Here is a 16,842-nt window from a genome sequence, read left to right on the forward strand (position 1 = left end):
GCTCGATCTGTAAGTCTGGAGACACTGCAGCAAAGTGACGCGGGCTAGGGGTCAGGGATGCTGAGCTAAGTCCTGCCTCAGACTGGGGCCTGCGGGGTGACCCTAGCCACGTCACTTCCTTCCATGCCTCAGTTGTGAGTCTCCCACCGAATACTATGTGAATGCTATTAGTGTTACTGTCCATCTTCATATTGATTCAGACGTCAGATCGCGGAACCTAGAGGTGTCTCCCCTGCAACCCACACAGTGCAGGCACACAGCAGGCGCTTAATAGGTGTCACTTATTGAGTGACTGGATAAACTTCAGAGAAGGGTGGGGGCTTTTCCGGGTCGGGAGCTCCGCCCAGCAAAGAAGCGAGCTGGTGTTTCTTCTTTTAAACCAAGGGGCTGGCCCAGAACAATCCCGAAGGTGTTTCCAGCTCTTCAGGCCACGGTGCCAGCTCGGCCTTCGCCGCTTGCGCAGGTCCTTGGACGTCTCTCTGTAGGATTCCTCCTATTAAAGGCATAACCCTTTCCGCCCAGTCTCCCTCACAGGATCGCAGTGGAGTCCGATGACAAACAGCGCACCACAGAACTCGAGGCGCCACCCAAACCGCGCCGGTTACCGCTCGCCTCCAGCCCAGCTGGCTCCAGGAGCCACCCACGCTGTCTCCTCGGCGCCTTACTGGACAGGCGGCTTCTGCGCATGCTCCAGATTGGGTTCTTTCAAGAACGAGGCCGACTGTGAGGGGAGAAATCTGGGAAGACGGAGTCGTGAATTCTCCCTCATTGATAATATCACTGGATTACTCCTAAATGTATTATTTTCTTATTTTGAGAAATTAGCCATTTTCTGAGGGCCCTCTGTGGAGATTCGGAAAGAAGGTTTTCCACCCAAGGCTCCACACACCCCCGTTATATACTTTGGTTTCCTCGGCTCCGTCTAAACTAGAAAGCGCGCTCAAGAGCTGCTGCGCTTGGCGCAGGCGCGGACGCGGGTGCTGAGGTTGGGAGTTGACACCTCCCAACTCGGCTCTCCCGGTTTGCGGGACTTTCTGCCCAGAGAGGCTGAGAGGCTGTCAGCGCGCACGCGCACGCGCACTGATTAGCGTTCTCGCTGCGGTCCCCTCAACTCCGCTCCCGGAGTCCGTCAGGCGCGGCTCCCTCTTCCGCCACCCGGGGTGCAGCAGTCCGTCGGAGTTCTTGTGGTCGCCTCTGGCGGGGCCCCCGGGAGAGAGAGGGAGGCCTGGCCGTGGCCTCCGCCTCCGGCCGCGAAGGTGGGGGCGATACTGTTCCGCGTCGCCTCCGCTGTCCAGGCAGCGTCGCGGCCCTTGCCGGCGTCCGAGGAGGGGTCGGACTCGGAGGACTCAGACTACAGCGACCCGTTCTCGTTCCTGGGCCCAATGCAGCCCACCGGCCATAGCCGCCTGAACCTAGAGCCGCGCGAAGAGCTGCGGCGACGGCTGTGGCGCCTCATAGAGACCAACCGCGTGATGATCTTCAGCAAAAGCTACTGCCCCTACAGCACCAAGGTGACAGCGGCGCGGGCCGGGGGCGGGGCCGAGGGAGGACCCGGGCTGGCTGCGCTGGGGGACCGCGAACGGCCGGGAGGGGGCGGGGCCGGGCGGGGCGGGACTGGGGACCGGGGGCTGGGGGGGAGGGTGGGGGGGGTGTAAGGACCCGGGCTGCCTGGGCTAGGGGACCACGGAGGGCTGGGAGGGGGTTGGAGGGGTGAGGACCCGGGCTGGCTGGGTTAGGGAGCCTTGGATGGCCGGGAGGGGGCGGGACCGGGGGGGTGAGGACCCGGGTTGGTTGGACTAGGGGCTCCTCGGTTTCAGTCCGGGCCCGGGAGGGGCTGGGGGGCGGGGACCAGCTGGGGACTGGGGTGCCGAGGTGCCGGACCAGGCGATGTAGGGGGTGGGGAGTAAGGATCAGGGACCAGCTAGGGGTCTGGGGCGTGGTGAGAACCCGGGTCAGACGGGGTAGAGGGCGAAGGGTGAGGACCTGGGCGGGACGGAGTTGGGGGTCGGGAGGTGAAGACCCCGGCGGGACAGAGTTGGGAGTCGGAGAGACCCCGGCAGATGTGGTAGAGCACGTGGTTCCCGGAGCCTGATAGGCTAAGTGACTGGCGGGCGTGTGGACTCCTGCGGGGAAAGAAGGGGAACTCCAAGATGGACTTTGCCCCCTGGCCTTCTAAGGCGAGCGGGGACGGGCGCAGGATCCCCGGGCTGGAGGGGACGCCAGGCATGGAGCTGCTGTGAGGGGGGCCTGGGGGCCCCAAGGCTGGAGGAGCACCCGGGACGGCGCGAAGATATCCATGAGATCTGCCCTGGTTCCTGCAGCCCGAGTCTCTGGGAGGGGCTTCCAGACCCGTATTCTTTTTAGGCCCCATTAAACACCCTCAGTTCTCTGGGAAGGGCGTGACCTCAGGCCATTTCCCACATCTGTACGGCCACCAAGGAGGAAAATAGGCAACCAAGAGGTAAAGGCTCGTCCTGGTCTGGTTGGGCCTCAGAGCAGAGTTCTCGGGGCCAAACACGGAGCCTGCGGAGAGTTTTCTGGGTTGGCGGGCTTCTGCGATTGCTCTCCGCAGGACAGCGTGATTGATGGCTCAGAACTTAACCAGGAAATAGGAATCTCCCGCCTCCTTGCTCATAGTGATTGCGTAGTGCATACACCCTTCTCCCGTGTGTTGGGTCCGCACGCTCATTCTTCTGCTTAAATTGGGTCTTATCTAGTATGTTCTGGAAGACTTGTTCCCGATTTCACCTCAAACTCTGCATTCAGCTTAGTACCTCCTGCTCTCCAACAGGGATTGTCATGTGTGCAGATAAGTGGTTACGGGAGCGGGCAGGTGTACAAGCAGAGGCCTGGGCAAAGTGAGGGCCGGTGATGGAGGCAGTGGCCGCCACTGGCTCAAGTGAACGAGAGGGCAGAGATGAAAGTAGATCAGTTCTAAGCATGGGGGAGGCCCGCACAAGGGAGAGCAAGGCCGGCTTGTGGCACGCACTAATGGAGAAATGGGGATTCCGTCCGGAGGGGTAGCTCGGAGGTGCTGGAGAGCAGAGTCCTGAAGCACAGGATGAACGCTAGTGTATGTGTCAACTGTCCGGGCACCAGAGAGCTAGTGAAGGAGCGCCGGGTCACAGGGAGGAAAGGGGTGGCACTGGAGCGAGGAGCAGTGGAGGAGCCCGGCTGAGCTCCGGAGTAGAGAAACTACAGAAGTCTCTCAATGTTAGCTCCCGTTTTTATAAAGTGTAAAGGTTCACAAAACACATCTGGTCCTACAGTCTTGTGGAGTTGGTAATGTTAGTGGCTGCCCCTTACAGACAAGCACACAGGCCTGAGGAGGCACAGAGAGAGACCTGTCTGCGGTTCCAAAGCTGGTGTCTGAGGGAGATTGGAATCCAGGTGTTTTCGCTGCAAAATGGTATCTGACTGGCACAGGGCGACTGAGAGGGAGCATGTAAAACAGAGTTCTAAGAGTTTGAGCCTTGGTGACTTGGGAGATGGTGTAACCACTGTTAGAGAAGCAGAGGGGGCAGGAGATGTGGGGACAAGACAAGGGGCTCTGTTTGTTCTACTTTTATTTAGTTAACTTTAAGACTAAAGAACTGACTACCCAGGTAAGAATAGTCCAACAGGCAGTTGGAAATAGGTGTGGAGTGTCCGAGAGAACTCGATTTTGTTTCAGTGCTTACTAGCCTTTGCTAACATTTATAGAAGTATATTACCTTACAAAACATTTGCATGTCCATTATCTCAGGTGATATTCCAACAGCTCTGTGAGATATAGATTGTTGAGTATTATTTACAGGTGGGGAAGCTGAGACCCAGAGGTTAAATGATACTACCTATTATTGCATAACTGTTAATTATTATTGCATACTATTATTAATAATTATGCAATTATTATTGCATACTACCTATTAATAATTACGAAACTATTATTGCATACTACCTATTAAGTGATAGATTTAACTGAGATTTTTAACTCCCAAATTAGCACCTTTCCCATTGTTCCACGATTTTAATTTTGGTGCTCCCCCACAGAACTTTTTTTGAATACTGTTATCTAAAGTATTAGCTGTCAGTCCTTCTCAACTATGTATTATTGACAAGTTTCAAAAAAAAGTACTGGCTGCATTTTGCAGAATATTTTGTTGTGTTCAATAGATGAAACGTGTTCTCTGGGAGCATGGCTGTATTTACTTTGAAAGTCATCAGGGAAAATCATTCGGTTTTGCAGGTATTAATTTTCAAGCCAACTTTGCAGGAATAAGGAACAGTATTTGTTTTGTCATAGGAAGTACATTCCTGTTCATACCAATGCAGAATGTCTCATAGCCTTTTCTTAGCCTCAGAAATCTGCTTTTCAGTGAGATAGATCCAATTCTTTTCTTGAGAGAGTCATAATAATTGTGGGTTACAAGTAACTTAATAAACATGTTTATAAATTGAATGTACTAAAAAATAGGTGTATTCTACTAAAGCCCTACTCTGATAAAACATCATGCTACAGAAATAACATTTAGTTTTTTGAAGATCATGATGCCTAAAATATAATGGAGTTGCTATATTTGTGGGTGGGAGTAATAAAAATAATCAGAAATTCTAACAGCTGACATTTATTTAATGCTTTAAGGTTTACAAAGTACATTATATTTATTGTCTCATTTGACTCTGGCGGTCTTGTGAGCTAGGCACTGTTAACTCTTATTTTGCAGATGAGTAAACTGAGGCTGGGAGGGTTAATTGATTTTTTTTTTCAGGTTTCATTGTGAAAGTATCTGAGGCAGGATTCAAATTCAAGTCTCCTTGATTCCAAATCCCTTCCAAAGAAAGACTCTATCTCCTATCCTATCTAGGTGCCTACATAATACTAAAATCAACAAAATCACCAGTCAATTCAAATATACCAGTTCATGGCAAAAATTAAATTGGTTTGAAATTTTTTAAGGAGGCAAATGAAAATTTTCTAACTTCTTAGTTATTAGTCATCCCTCCCTCTTCCCTGTCAAGTCATTACATATTTATGTTGGACATATCCTGTATTTATTTTGTATATATACTTTATTTACTTATTTATGAACATATAATATCTTCCAGTAAACTATAATCATCTTGAAGAAGGACTATCACTTTTAGGACTGTATTCCCAAAGCTTAACAGTACCTGGCACGTAGAAGGTACCCTTATTGACTTTTTGTTTAATTATATTCTATCTCAAATTCTCAATTCTTTTAGGATAATTTAAAGTCCAGTCAAATTTACCAAATATTAATTAAATACTTCTTATGTGCAAGACATTAATCTATCCTGTCTATCTAATTTCCCTTCCATCCAAGTTCATCCTGCTCAAAATTGTTATTCAAAAGACAATAATAATATACAGGTAAAAGCTCTTTAAAAATGGTTTATTTTTAGTGTTTTATTTTAATAATTCACATTTTAATTAGATTTTAACATAAATGTCACAACTCTTGATCCTGAAATTTATTCTAGCAACTTTTTGTTATAGGTAAAAGAACTCTTTACTACTTTGGGAGTGGAATGTAAAATCTTGGAACTTGATCTAGTTGGTAAGTAAAATATTTATTAAAGCATGTAGTGTTTATATGAAATTTTTCTAAAATGTATTATTCACTTATTACAAGTAAAGCAGAAAATTCTGGTCAGCCTTTAGCAATGCATTTTAAAGACTATGAATAAACATGGGCTAGAATGCAGAATATTTGGTTTGGCTTTACATTTTTAGGATGGAGAAGGGTGCAGAATGACATAAGCTTCTAATTTGATAGCAGTGTCTTTTAAGGAAATTCTTTTATTCATAAGCCTAGATAAGGCAAAGAAAATGGAAAGAAATCACCCTTGTTGCCAGTCCTTCATGAATTCTCATTCATCTCTTTCTAAATTACCCTTGAGGATTCCTATAAGAGATAAGGTTTGAGGCAATATTTATATAAATTTAAGAAGTGAAATAATTTTGAGTTGTTATAATCTCAGGCAGGGTGGGATAAGTAGGATTCAAGAGGAGAAAATTCTATTTTTGACTTTGCTTTGCTTTTTTCAAATGTAGTATCATAGAAGCATTTTGCTAATTAATACTAACTTGGTTGAATTTTTGTTAATTGGTTTTTACCAGAAAGATTTATTTATATTAGTATAATTACTGAATTTTAGACGAAAAGCAAAGTCTTTAACTGTCATTTCTTCATTTATATGAAGTTTTTAAAGGTAGATTCACCTCCATTCAGAATCTTAATTTTTTATATACTTGATTTTAGGTATGTAGTCTGAATTTAAACTTGTATAAAAAGACTTCAGTTCATTTCATAAAATCTTTGAAAATTTTCTCAGTGTCTTTAACTTTTTATTCTTTAGATGATGGACCCAGGGTTCAAGACCTGTTATTGGAGATAACTAGTCAGAAGACAGTACCTAATATATTTGTGAATAAAATCCACATGGGTGGATGTGACAAAACTCTGCAGGTAGTGTGGTTTACTTTGAAGCTTGAATTGAAGTGAATGAATTGAGATAAAAATCCTTAACATCAATAATATTGTGATTTAAGAATGCTTGTCAGGCAAAACCCATTAACAAGAGATAGAAAGAGAAGTTCCATTTAAAATAACTATAGACAAAATAAAATATTTGGGTGTTTACCTGTCAAGACAAACCCAAGAACTATATGAACACAATTACAAAATACTTCACATGAATAAAGTAAGATCTGAACAATTGAAAAAAATATCAATTGCTCATGGATAGGCCAAGCTAATATAATAAAAGTGACAATTCTGCTTAAATTGATCTAGTTGTTCAGTGCCATACCAGCCAAACTGCAAAAAATTACTTTATAGAACTATAAAAATAATAATAATTCATCTGGAAGGACAAAACTCAAGAATATCAAGGGAATTAATAGAAAAAAAGTAAAAAGGATGGTGGCTTAGCAGTACCAAACCTAAAACTACATTATAAAGCAGCAGTCATCAAAACCACTGACTCAGAAATAGAATGGAGATCAGTGGAATAGATTAGATACACATGACACAATAATCAAGGCCTATAGTAATCTAGTATTTGATAAAACCTCAAACTTCAGTTTCTAGAATAAGAATTAACTATTTAACAAAAATTGCTGAGAAAATTAGAAAATAATATGTCAGAAACTTGGCATAGACCTACATCTCACATTCCATACCAAAAGAAGGTCAAAATAGCTATATGACTTGGGCATAAAGAATGATACCATAAACAAATTAAGACAGCAAGGGATAATTTATAACATTTTTGGAGAAGGGATGAATTTATGACCAAAGAAGAACTAATGAACATTATGAAAGGTAAAATAGACTACTTTGATTATACTGAATCAAAAAGCTTTTGCATAAACAAAACCAAAAGAAACAAGACTAAAAGGGAAGTACAATACAAAGCTGGGGGGGGGGGGAATCTTTATAGCCAGAATCAAAATTCTGTTTAAAAGCAGAATAAGAATAAAATAAGGTTAGATCAAATAGTGAGAGATGGTAGTTGAAGATTAGCCAGGCGAAGATAGTTTATATTTTGATGTTTTTAAATGTTCAAAGGGAGTTGGGGCAAAATGTTATGTATTTTTGAAGAAATATTTTATATTAATTGAGTAGTTTTTGACAGATTATAATATATGAAAGTTCTACTGTTTCCAAGTTGATGAACATATATTATTCAAAGTTTTCTATCACCACAAAAGTGATCTGTTAAGGCATTTAACAGAATCAGTCAGCAAGCATTCATTAAACAATGCTTATATGCTCTGTACTATCCCAGCTGCTGAGGACATAAAGTCAAAGATGGAACAATTGTTGCCTTCAAAGAGCTTACATCCTATTGAAAGAAATAAACACATACCTTTACAGTAAATTTAAAAAATGTATACAAGGCAAATACAAAGTAATTTGAAGGAGTGAGGAAAAGCATATGTAGGAAATGGTGGTTAAATTGCTCTTTGAAGGAACTAAATAATCCAAAGGAAAGAGGTCAGGAGAGTGTGCATGCTAGTCGTAAGGAACAACCTGAGCAAAGTCATGGAGGTGGGAGATGGAATGTCATGGACAAGTTGCAGCAAGTAGATCAGTTTGATTGGAATGAAAAATGTGTGAAATTGGAACTAAGAAAGCTGCAAATGGTAAGCTACTAGAAAGTTGTGCAGAATTAACAAGATTTTTTTTTAACACATAAAGAACAAGAAATAAATGGAAAGGAAGGGATCTCCTTAAGTCCAAATTTAAAAAATCAAAATTCATTTAAATAATGATAGATGATTGAAATTCAATCAAAATTAAGCAGTAGTAGAAAATAGCTTAAGTTTAATCAATGAGACCCTTTATGTGGTTCTTTAAATGTTATTCTTTTTTATGTACTTTAAAAATATGTGATGATAGCAATTAGTGATCATTAAACTAAGTAAAATTTTTTTAAAAACATTGTAGATATAATATCTGTGATTTAGTCAATTAAGTCAGGGTTGAGAGCTGATATGAAAAAGACAATAATTTCAATTGGTTAGAACTTGGTGCCTCCAAGGCCATAATCATGGGTTTCATTAATTGAAGACTTTTTCAGTAAGACTTTTTCAGGACCACAGATCCTAGTCTCAACTAACTCTCTTGTAGTTAACTGCAAAGCATTGATCATAAGAGGGTATACTAAATGATAAAATGGCTTAATATATCTGTGATTGCTATTGAATCAACAGCTGAAAACACACGTTTTACTGGACATTATTATCCTCATAAATAAAAAATAATGGCACTTTCTTTTAACTATACAGAAGTCTTGGAAAATGATGCTTTCCAGTTGATTACCAATAGTTATAAAATTTGGGTGACCATTCCAAGGGAAATGTCTTATTAATCTTCTATAGTTGAAGTGGGAACAAAGATGTAGTCTCTGGGTAGGTGGCATTTGCTAACTGTCAGGTGATGAAGCACCAGTGCTCTTTGATATAGTTTTTGCTAAGCTAGATGATTAATAGCTGATTAATAGCCATCTAGGCAATCCTGCTCATAAAGCTTCCAAATTGGTTGTTTCTTAAAATATTTATGAAACAAACATTGATTGAAGAGAGTAAAAATGAATAAGATTTTTAAAAAATGAATGTCATTTGCTCTCATATTCATATTAGACATTCTATATAAATTATAGGCTCACCAGAGTGGTTTACTACAGAGACTTCTACAGGATGAGTCAGCGACTTATGAATATGATCTTATTGTAATTGGTGGTGGTTCTGGTGGACTGGCATGCTCTAAGGTAAGAGAATCTAAAATAATGAATAGATGCTTCCTTTATTGTTAGAGGCCATTTCTTGGAACTTTCTTTTTTTCTTTGTAAGCTTTCCTGTGAAATTTCTGTTTTAATAGTCAACCTAGAAGCTTGTCTTTTTTTTGTGATGTGATGACATACATAGTTTTGTCTCTTGTATTTGAACAGAAGGAAATATTTTGAAAAAGCTTAAGATTTTTAAAATTTAGCTTTTCTTTTTGTAGGAAGCAGCAGTTTTGGGGAAGAAGGTTATGGTACTAGATTTTGTTAAGCCATCTCCTTTGGGCACAACATGGGGTAAGCTATTTTAACTTTTTTTTGTTTGTGTTTTAAAATCTCACTGTCACCAGAGTGATGTCTGAATTCCTTGTATTATTGTCAATACTCCTGAATAGCAATTTCTCTGATATTGTTGGCTATCTTAATATAAAATTGTAGAGAGCGGAACTTTGGAGACTTGAAACAAGGTGTTAACTCAGTGGAATTGAGATGATTGTTCTCTAGTTTACATATATACTTAGTACTTTAGCATGGTGATGTAATGGTTCTCTGAGTTCACACATAATCAGTATGCAGTAATGATGTAATTACAGTAAGGTATATAAGGACCAACAAGGACTGGAAGAGAGACATTCTATCTTTGACTATCCTAGTAGTGGCTCTCCTGCCTCCTGTACTGTGAGGGAGACTGGCAGATAGCTGGAAGAAATTGGGGACAGTCAGTCATACTGTGAGTCAGATTGCTGGAAGAGACTGTGGAGCAGACTGGTTCAGACTGAGAGACTGAAAGAGACAATAAAGACTTTGGACTTTATTCCTGATTATTCTCATAGTGATAATTCTGCTAAGACCAAGGCTAGTTCCAAGGCCCTCCAGAAAGCTAGCCCATATGTTACATAAAATAGATTAAGTTTTTGTTTGTTTCTGCTGCTTTCTATATGTCTTTAATTGAATGATTTTTTTCCTTGTAGGATAACAATTACAAAGAAAACAAGAATATATTTTAATTGTTTCAGAATTTTTAGTCCAGGATTTCCTTTGGATTTTTTTTTCATATATTTCTTTACCAATATGCAAGAATAAATTCAGGATTGTAAATTTCTTTCTAAATCTAATTTATTTCTCTTGAATTTAAATATCTCCCACAGGAACATTTCTATATATACAAAATAAAACTCTATTTCACTTGGTAATCTTGCCAAATCCCGTGGATTCACAATTATCATCTCTAGGCTGATGATTCCCAGATTTTATTATCCAAACCTTAAATTATTTCCCAACCTTGTATCTTCAGTTGCCTATTGAAACGGATGTCCCATTGTCATCTGGTTCAATCTCAAAACTGAGCTCATTAACTTTGTCCTCCATCTCCCCCCTCTTCTTATTATTGTGGAAGGTACCACCATCCTAGGTGTCCACTTTAATTCTTGTTCTTTCACTAAAGCTCCCATCCATTCAGTAGCCATGATGGGCTGAGTCTACTCTTGCAGCCTCTCTCTCTTTCTCCTCTGAGATCACCACTATCCTGACCCAGACGCCCTTTACTTCATTCCTAGACTTTTGTAGGAGCAGAATTCTTCAAAACTGGGCTCCTTCCTGTCTTTGCAGTCTTTTGACACCATCTTCCCCTCCACACAGTCTGTGAGCCAGGGACATGGCCTTCTTGCAGTTTCTCGTATAACATTTTCATTCCTTTTTTCCCCATACTTTGAATTCTTTCTTCATTATTTTGGTCTCCATCTTCAGGCCTCCTTGGCTTCCTTCAGATCTCAACTAAAGTCCCACCTTTTATAAGAAGCCTTTTCTCATCCCCCCCCCAATTCTAGTGTTTTTTTTTTCTTTTGTAATTATTTCCAATTAATCTTGTCTGTAATTTTCTGTTTTTACCTGGTTGTCTGTGTATAGTCTTCCCCATTAGATTTTGACCTTCTTGAAAGCAGGGAATGTTTCTGGCCTTTGCATCCCTGGTGTTTAGAATAGTGACTAGAATATAGTAGGTGCTTTATAAATGCTTGTCTATCCACACTAATTGATAAAGTGAGGATCACATGTGAAACTATGAATCTCTTTTCCGTATTGGTTTGCTTTTAAATAAATAAAAAACTTAACATGTTTATTTCAAAGCTGCTCTAATTTTTCTGCTTTTTTTTTTAGCTTTATTTCTTCTATTCTTATCTAGGCACTTTTAAAAATGCTTCAGTGAGTCTTACTGTTTTCTTTTGTTCATCACCATTGTTCCTTCAACTTTTGTCCTTTCATTTTCTTCCTCTCCTCCAATTCCTGCATATATAATATCTAATCCGCACCACAAATAGAATAAACATCTCAGGTTACTACCCTACTACTTTTGGGACTCAAACCTAGCTGAACATTGGCACTATATCATTTATATGCCAATATCAATATAAGTTTGATCCATAAATCCTACTATATTTCACTGGGTATAGAGATGAAACCTAGGCTTACAAAAGCTATAACAAAGCAGAGTTATAACTCTGATCTTCCCAAACTGGAAAAACTTTGAGACTGGGCCTTTTGTCAAGGCCAGCCTTGTGAGCTATGTTGAATTTTTAGTGCAGCCACATGTGAATTCCATCTGCTAAAACATATAGATAGGAGGTGATCCGTTTTAGTTAAAGATGCATCTGCAATGATGATCCATAAGCAGACCACAGTGCTGCAATATGGTGGATAAGGGCATTGGATTTGGAGTTAGAAAGGCCTATGTTTGAATCCTGACCCTTAACCTTTAGCAAATCAAGTAACATCTCTGCAGTTCATTTCCTTCATTTGCAGAATTATCTGTAGTGCTTCACCATGTTGTTGTGAAACTCACATGAGAACACATGTCAAGGACTTTGCCAACCTTAATTCATTGTCAAAACATGCCTTCCCCAAGGCCCATCCTCCTCCCTCGTTCTCCAATTTTTGACACTGAACCAGTTTCCATGGGCATTCTCCCTTGGATTTGGTATGATATAGTGCCAAGGAAGCTTTCTACCTTTGACCTGATGGCCACCAGAACAGTGATTTTTCAAATTTCTTTTTTTCAGAAGAATAGTGAATCCAAGTCATTAAAATTTCTTTTATGACTTTCTGAGGATTCAGTATTATCACACAGCTTGATTTTTTTCTGACTCATAAACAAAAAATTCAAACTCTTAACTTGATAAAAAAAAAAATCACGTCATAGTATATCATCTTATTGAACTTGATGTAGCAGATGGAAACATGCCTTCTTTAACCTGTTTCTGATATTTACTGTTTTGTAGGAATCCTCTGGGATAATTTGAATGTACATAATAATGCCTTAGTATGCCCTGTTCTTTGTCTTAGAGTGAACTTGATTGAACTTTTTCTAAGGGTGGTATTTTACTTTTAAATTCCAAAGCCATATTGACAATATGGTTGTCATGTGCCTTTAGTATAAATAAATGACAGAGCAACTCTACCTTTTTCTTTTAATTGAATGTAGCATGGGGTATTCTCTTTTAATTGAATGTAGCATGGGGTATTCTTCATGAAGTTCACATATCTCAGACTGTAATTTTCTTTTCTCCAAAAGGGTCAATATGATTTTATTATCTTTTATAAGTGTGATCTTATTCTGTCTAGAAAAACTCAGTAATTGATTAGCCCTTTCTTTGAGACCAGGGATGTATAAACTTGTTTTTTGTTTTAATATCTTGCTAATTGTATTTATTTAATTAAAAGCATTTTATTTTTCAAAACATATGTATGGATAATTCTTTGACATTAACACTTGTAAAACCTTGTGTTCTAATTTCACCCCCTTCCCCCACCCCCTCCCCAGATGTCAAGTAGTCCAATATATGTTAAACATGTTAAAATATATGTTAAATCCAAATATGTTCATACATATTCATACAGTTATCTTGCTGCACAAGAAAAATCAAATCAAATTGGAAAAAATGAGAAAGAAAACAAAGTATAAACAAACAACAACAAAAATAGTGAAAATGCTATGTTGTGATCCACACTGAGTTTCGACAGTCCTCTCTTTGGGTGCAGAAGGCTTTCTTCATCCCAAGATCATTGGAACTGGCCTGAATCATTTCATTGTTGAACAGAGCCACATCCATCAGAACTGATCATCGTATAATCTTCATGTATAATGATCTCCTGGTTCTGCTCATTTCACTTTTGCTAATTGTATTTCAAGATAGTTGGTGTCTTTTGTAATCCTATGTATTTAAAAACATGCTTCTGAGAAGGCAAATTATCAAGCATTTTAGGGCCTAGTGTTCCAGACATTCTGACTTTGCGAGGCTCTGAGGATATCAAGAAAGCAAAAGAGTCCCTGTTTTCAAGAAGCTCATAGTCTAAAGGGAGAGACAACATACAAACAGTTAGGCCCAAACAATATAGACAGAATAAACTGGAAGTAAAGCCAGAAGGCCCTGGCATTAAAGGGGATGGGAAAGGCTTTTTGTAGAAAGAATTTTAGCTGAGATCTGAAGGAAGCCAGTAGGCCAAAAGATGGAGGTAAAGATGAGGGAGGAGAGGACTTAGGCCATGGGAAGAAAATTGGTGAGAATGTGGAGTCTTGAATGAGAAAGAGCAAGGATGTTATTGTCACTGGTTCCTAGATTTTTTTAGAGGGGACTAAGATGTAAAAAGACTGTAAAGGGCTTTGAATGAGAAGCAGGATTTTAGATTTGATCCTAGAAGGAAAAATCACTGATGATTGATATGTGTGTGTGTGTGTGTGTGTGTGTGTGTGTGTGTGTGTGTGTGTGTGTGTGTGTGTTTGTAAGAGCCTTTAGGAAGGTCAGGCAGTTGAAGTGGAGAATGGACTACAGTGGGGAGAAGCAGGCAGACCAATTCCAAGTGTGAAATGAGGAGGGTCTGCAGCAGGGGGCCAGCACTGTCAGAGGAGAAGAGGGGTCACATACAAAACTAATTTTGAAGGGAAAATTGACAGGATTTGTCGATAGAAGGGGTGTGGGAGTAAGAGAAAATGAGGAGTCCAGCTCACGGGAAGGGTGTCAATGCCTTAGACAGTAATGGGGGCAGTAGAAAGGTGTCCATAGGTTTTATTTGACTGCTAAAAAGGAACTTCAAAAGAGCTTCAGAACTGTTAAGAGTGATAGCTAGGTGGGTATTGTTCTTTAGGGCAGTTAGCATCTTTCAATTGCTTAAAACTGCACTAAGACTTGTGGAACACTTAAATTTCTCCCCTGGCAGCAACATAACACTAGCCATACGGTAAATGCATAATTCAGTGGAAATGTCTAAATTATGATTCTCTTTCTTAGGTCTTGGTGGCACTTGTGTAAATGTTGGCTGTATTCCTAAAAAGTTGATGCATCAAGCTGCTCTTTTGGGGCAAGCCTTACAAGACTCCAGGAACTTTGGCTGGGAATATGAGGAACATGGTAAGTAATGAAGTGTCCAAAGACTAGGAAAGGAAGTATCCTTTTTTTTATCTGAGTGTGAAATTGCTTTTACTATGCATAATATTTGCAGGTGAGAATTATGAAGTCCATCCATAGAGAGTGAAAGTAGGTTGTATTAGGCGCTTCAGCCTGACTTCTCGTTCTGGACCTTGTTAGATTACAGGTGGAATTCTGGGAGCCACATTTGAAGAAGCTATCCAGAGGGAGCAGAACCTGTTCAGAGAAGGCCTCTTAAGCTCACAGGAGCCAGATACCACATCACAGAAAAAAGGCAGAAGGCTAGGGTATCTTCCCTTAGAGAAAAGACCACTTAGAAAGGAATCTGAGACCTGTCCTTAGTCAGCAAGGGTCTTTGAGGCAAGACTCGGGGGACTGCCTTTCATTGTTGCCCAGTGAGGCACAACGAGAATCGATGGAGAATGATTCTAGGAGAGATGATGATTTCTAACAGAGCTGAGCTATGGACTGCCTAGCAACGGAGTTCTCCCTCCCCCCTTTTAAAATGTCAATAGTGTTTTATTTTCCAAATACCTGTAAAGATATTTTCAATATTCATTTTTGTAATACTTTGTATTATAACCTTTTCTCTTTCTCTTTCCTTCCCCTCCCCAAGACAGACAGCAAGCACTCTGATACAGGTTAAATATGTGCAATTCTTTTAAACATTTCCATATTTGTCATGTGCAAGAACAAAAGGGAAAAAACTATGAAAAACAAACAAAAAGTGAAAATACTATACTCATTCAGATTTGACAGAGATGTTTATGGCAAGAAAATGTTTTACTTCCTTGACTAGGAAAGGATTTGCTAAATTCTCAGAGAACAATGACCATCTGTTTTTTTAATTATGTTGTTTGAGTATTTGAAAGAAAAAGAAAAAAAAACATATCAGAAGTCCTGCACAGTCCATTTCCTCTATGTGTGGACCTATTTTCTTACAGACATTCTCACACCAACTTGAGTTGGTGTTTTCTGAGCTTCACAGTGTAGAGGATGTGGAATATTCATAGAGGAGGAGGCCAGGGCTAGCCAGACTATGTTGGGAACAGGTATTGGAGCAGCACCATGGGGAAGAGAGCTGGCTGAGCAGTGTGAGAGCTTAGTGACTGACATTCAGAGCCCCCTTGTGCCACAGCTTCCTCATTTGAAAATTAGTGAAAAGGATCCCTTCCATCTCCAACTTCAGGATCTGGTGAAAAATGAGTCTTTTAATTTAAGTTAATGGTAACATAATAACTCTTGGGGTTCAGGAAGCAGAACAATGCTGTGGAAATATCCCAGGGCAGGAATTCAGAGGTTTGGGTACTAATTTGGGCTTTGCTGCTGACTAAGGGACTACAACTAGAGGCTAGCCAGAATCCTCTGGGCAGATCCCTTCAGCACACATTTATTCAGTACCTTATTGTGCAAGTGAAGGCTCAAAAGCACATCTCTGCCTTCAAAGAGTTTATATTCTATTCAGTGATAGGGTTTATTAAGAACAAGAAGGACAATATTTAAAAGTAGTTATTGGACATGACTCTTATTTTGTAAATTAGTGGCACCTCTCATTGTTTGATGAAATACAACTTTTTTTCCCCTTTCTTTTTCCATGCTCATTGCTTAGACACATCCCACCCCCACTCCCTAAATATGGTCCACAATTTATCGCTAATCTTTTTTCCTAATCTTGGGATACTATATCTCCAAGTTCTATTATAACAGTGCCTATAGGCTCATGAACACACTCATTTTAAAGGCCCAGACTGAACAAGTTCCTGGAGTTGTTGGCTGATGGTGGTTGTTTTAACTACGGTGAAAGCTTCTACCTCAGTATGTCCTAAATCTTAAATCTTTGAGGGAATTTGTTAAAAGAAGTTCTAGTTAGGAAAGTGTAGTGGCTTGAACATTTGTGGATTCTTTTTGTTATTGTTGTTGTTTTTAAAGACAATCTCCCTATCTCATTCAGACTGAACAATAGAGGCTCCTATTGGGCTTAATGCCTCTACTGATCAGTATGGGAGTTTTGATCTGCTCTATTTTATAACCTTGTCCAGTTTTCTCCTCCTTAAGCAACCTGGTGGGCCTTCCCTTCTGAAAGCTTACCAATTCTGAAACTTAACTTATTGTAGACACTCAGGGCTCTTGG

At 40.2% G+C, this 16,842-nt stretch overlaps 1 protein-coding gene across 2 annotated transcripts in view; it reads left to right on the forward strand.

The window, feature by feature from the left end:
* Positions 1-707: 707 nt before the first annotated feature.
* The window catches only part of TXNRD3 (thioredoxin reductase 3), a 33,181-nt gene continuing 17,046 nt past the window's right edge, over positions 708-16,842 (forward strand). Inside the window, exons 1-6 of one of the 2 annotated variants that reach the window (XM_074283788.1) lie at positions 708-1,511; positions 5,501-5,561; positions 6,364-6,473; positions 9,175-9,282; positions 9,519-9,591; positions 14,574-14,693. In XM_074283788.1, the coding sequence (XP_074139889.1) occupies positions 1,383-1,511; positions 5,501-5,561; positions 6,364-6,473; positions 9,175-9,282; positions 9,519-9,591; positions 14,574-14,693 (601 nt within the window). In that variant the 5' untranslated portion in view covers positions 708-1,382. Of the gene's footprint in view, positions 1,512-2,442; positions 2,462-5,500; positions 5,562-6,363; positions 6,474-9,174; positions 9,283-9,518; positions 9,592-14,573; positions 14,694-16,842 lie in introns of those variants that run through there. The other variant, XM_074283789.1, reaches the window with a different exon arrangement.

Source organism: Sminthopsis crassicaudata, chromosome 1 (assembly GCF_048593235.1).
Source record: "Sminthopsis crassicaudata isolate SCR6 chromosome 1, ASM4859323v1, whole genome shotgun sequence".
Lineage (NCBI taxonomy): Eukaryota > Metazoa > Chordata > Mammalia > Dasyuromorphia > Dasyuridae > Sminthopsis > Sminthopsis crassicaudata.